At 34.7% G+C, this 4,255-nt stretch overlaps 1 protein-coding gene across 1 annotated transcript; it reads left to right on the forward strand.

Moving 5' to 3' along the window:
* The first annotated feature begins 317 nt into the window (after positions 1–317).
* On the forward strand, positions 318–3,195 carry LOC131079411 (uncharacterized). Its single transcript, XM_058017342.2, has 2 exons — positions 318–915; positions 2,660–3,195. The coding sequence occupies exons 1-2, from the start codon at positions 483–485 to the stop codon at positions 2,842–2,844; spliced, it is 618 nt and encodes a 205-aa protein (XP_057873325.2). The 5' UTR covers positions 318–482; the 3' UTR covers positions 2,845–3,195.
* The last annotated feature ends 1,060 nt before the right edge of the window (positions 3,196–4,255 follow it).

Below are 4,255 nucleotides of genomic sequence, written 5' to 3' on the forward strand. Positions count from 1 at the left end.
AGCCAAATTTGACAAAGGCACGATCCCAACCTCATTCCTTTTGATGTCGAAGCCTTGCACTCAACAAGACTTAATCCCTAATAGACTCATTAAAAACCTTTCAACTTCACAAACAAACCAAAGATCCAATGACATTAATTAGAAATTAGAATACAATGCATTTTTTATTTTCAATTAATTAATAAACATGGATTCTATGCAAATTAAAAGATAACATGACCATAAAATATAACCCACCAAAATAAATATTTAATTATATTTTACAGGTTAGAGTCCTCAAATAATAGATATGCATGCTGCTTTTGATGGGGTTGATTACTAGCTTGACACCTCTCCAACAATTCTAGCATGTTCTCAACAAGTGTCTAAAAAAAATGTAGAATCCATGATTCACTTAACAACTGGGAAACAAAATCTTGCATGATCTCAACACTAGGGAAGTTTGAACTAGTACTCTGAGCAGAAGCACAAAACCTACTGGTATGGCAGGTCGGGGGAGGAATAAGAAACTGTTGCATGCTCAAATCAGTGACAAAAAGAAGACCAAAACTGAGAGCGAGAAAAGGATAGAGATAAACAGGGCTCCTGTGTTAACTTTGTGGGTGGCGGTGGTGGCAGAAAGGGAGGGCTATTCTTTTCAAGAAGGCCTCTCATTTGGCAAGCTCATAGCGGGTATATTTGCTCACTCCAAAGGACGGAGGCTGGGCATTTATGAAGAAGATGAACAAGATAAGGAACAAAGGAAGCGCAAGAGAAAACAGGCAGAGAAAATTTGTGTATTTGGTATGAAGATTGCAGCACATACCATTAAGGAAGGTTCTCGCCTTGCTATGCAAAATAACAAGCCAATATCCCCTGCTTCTGTGGAGTCATACCTGCGCAGAGCTTTTGGGCCTCACTATGAACAAGCAAAAGGTATGGATTGTAATTGACTCGATCGTTTTCTCTTTCATTGGTAGATTAAAATAATGGGGTTCTCTCACGCGTGCCCTACAATCTGAAGTGGATAAAGAATCAATGTGATTGTGAATAGATAAACGGATTCCCTAAAATCTGCTTGTGAATTAAAATAATGGATTCCCCTCGGCATGGCCTAGAATCTCAACGGGTACAGAATCAGTTTGCAAGTGAGTTAAAATAATGGGTTCCTTTCATCCCCTCCTAAAACAGTTTGCTTGTGAATTAAAATAATGCATTCCCCTTGGCATGACCTAGAATCTAAACAGATAAAGAATCAGTTTGCAAGTGAACTAAAATAATGGTTTCCCTTCATCCCCTCCTGCAAACTGTCCCCTTCTACAACAGTTTGCTTGTGAATTAAAATAATGGATTCCCCTTGGCATGACCTAGAATATCAACGGGTAAAGAATTAGTCTGAGAGTGAAACCCATCCTTTTCTAGAACAGTTTGCAAATAATGAATTCCCCTTGGCATGACCTAGAATCTGAACAGGGAAAGAATCAGTTTGCAAGTGAATAAAAATAATGGATTCCTTTCATCCCCTCTAGAACCGTTTGCTTGTGAATAAAAATAACGGATTCTCCTCACCTTGTCCTAGATCCTGAATTGATATCAACGGGTAGAGGATTAGTTTGCAAGTGTATTGCAATAATAGGTTCCTTTCATCCCCTCGTAGAACCGTTTGCTTGTGAATTAAAGTAACGGATTCTCCTCACCTTGTCCTAGATCCTAGATCCTGAATTGATTTTAACGGGTAAAGGATTAGTTTGCAAGTGAATTGCAATAATGATTCCCTTCATCCCCGCCTAGATCAGTTTGCTTGTGAATTAAAATTATGGATTCTCCTCATCTTGTCCTAGATCCTAAATTGATAAGGAATCAATTTACTTGTGAATCAAAATAATGGATTACCCTTGTTGTAGTATATAATTTGAAGAAGGTAGAATATGGAATTATCTTGAATAAGGTAGTAAATGGAATTATCTCAGATTTCTAGTATGCAGAGGCACCTAACTGAACATCAAATACAAGACATACCCTCCTAACTCGCCTCGCAGGATTTGAATTTGTGATTTTATTTTTGTTTCATGCTATTACCAACTCAGGCATATTCAATTTAAAATGATAAAGAATCAATTTGCTGGAGAATTAAAAGTATAGATTCAATGTAGGTGTTGTAGGCTAATTGGTAAAGATCACATCATCAACCAAGGTACAAATCCGGATTAGGTTTTAATTTGGGGTGATTTTGAGGGAATAGATTAGGTTTTAATCATGAGCTTAGTCAGAGGCAATTTCTGTTATATATGTATATTTTATATATATTGTAATCATGTACTCAATGTTAGAATTCTGATCACTGTGTAACCCAATTGTATAAAAAAATTATTTCCCTCGTCCTATCATAGAATCTCAACAGATTTAAAAACTCAGTTTACTTGTGAATACAACGGATTTTCCCTTGCATCCTCATTATAGAACTGAACAGGTAAAGAATCAGTCTGATTTCAAGGCCCAAACAGTCTGCTTGTGAATTACAGAAGGCTAGACAAGTAAAGAAACAATCCTAACCCAAAATACAATAAAAATTAATCTCCATTGCCTGGTTTAGTTTATTTTTATTTATCAATTTATTGTTATGATGGGCTAGCTGCCTTTTTTGTTTTTCAGTTACATGGAATTTGTACATTGTATGCAGAGGCACTGCAGGGCCTTACCAGGGCATACCCTCCGAAGCAAATAGGTTCAGAAGCTTATTCTTTGTATGAGAAAATAAGGCCCCAGGTTCAAGGGGGCATAAGGGGCTGGGGTGCTAAGGGATATCTTGATCTCGACCTTGTTGAACAGCTGCAAAGCGAAGCAGAAAATGCTTTAACTACATAGATTCCATCTCTTTGTAAATGTGTTCTGTAACATTCTACAGATTTTGTAAATATGTAGATTAACAATGAGTAGCTGTAATGCATATCATAGTAGATATTGTATGTGTGCTCTCTTCCCTCAAAGAAAAATGCAACAGTAAAGGGCAATTACACTGTACAAACGAGGGCCTGTGGTAGCTTGTTACTTCATTTTCACAAGCAATTGTAGCATCTTTACTTTCTGCAAAGTAGCCTGTAAAAATAGCACAATAGTATTGGGGAAGAACTAGTTTAGTCTGTTCCAATAGTTGTGAGGTTGGTTTTTTTTGTTTTTTTTTAAATTTATTTATTTAATTTGGTAAATTAATTTTTATTTAGGTTTTCATTCATTGTATCTTTTATCTCAAGGGTTATATCACCATGGTTTCCCCTGTCGACAACTGAGTGGGCTCAAACCACCTAAGTAAATTCAGCTGGCACGAGTTGAACTTTGGACCTACATGGGACAAGGCCAAAGCCTTAGTGCAACCTTGCCAACTGTTTGAGCTAGTGGGTTTTCCTATCATATTATGATCTATTTATAAAACATATTATTATTCTTTTTAAATATAAAAATATCAATAAATATAAAATGTTTTTGGGTAACATTCAATTGGTTGAGCTTAACATATGTCATTAATATGATGGAGATTCAAGTTCATATCCTCCATGTGACATCTTTCATCTTTAAAAAAAAGTGTTAGGTCTGTCATTTCTCACTGTATTCCCATAATTGTAAACAATTTCTTTATTGTTGAGTGGTATCCTCACAAGTTGTATGAACAATATTTCCCAAAGTTTGATTGTGATGTATTAAAAAAGAAAAAGTGTTAGGTCTGTCATTTCTCACTGTATTCCCATAATTGTAAACAATTTCTTTATTGTTGAGTGGTATCCTCACAAGTTGTAAATGGTGTTCTTACTATCATGAACAATATTTCCCAAAGTTTGATTGTGATGTATTAAAAAAGTGTTAGGTGTGTCATTTCTCACTGTATTCCCATAATTGTAAACAATTTCTTTATTGTTGAGTGGTATCCTCACAAGTTGTAAATGGTGTTCCTACTATCATGAACAATATTTCCCAAAGTTTGATTGTGATGGGTTGGGCCACAAACCCAAACCTACATACCAATTTAATTTAATTTTTTGATTTTTTCTAAAAAACATGCATTAGTCATTATCATTTTATAATAGAAATGTAGTCAAAGTTTAATTCCATTTAGTGTACAATTTAATAAAATTTATTGCATATAAAGATTATTTATTAAAATATCGTGTCTGCTATTACAATAGAACTTTTTATTATTTATTATAATAGCTGTCAACACCATATTTAATCTTTCAAATTAAATAATTAGAAAATACATTATTGTATAACTAATCCTAAAATA

The sequence above is a fragment of the Cryptomeria japonica genome, chromosome 6, assembly GCF_030272615.1.
Source record: "Cryptomeria japonica chromosome 6, Sugi_1.0, whole genome shotgun sequence".
NCBI classification, from domain to species: Eukaryota; Viridiplantae; Streptophyta; class Pinopsida; order Cupressales; family Cupressaceae; genus Cryptomeria; species Cryptomeria japonica.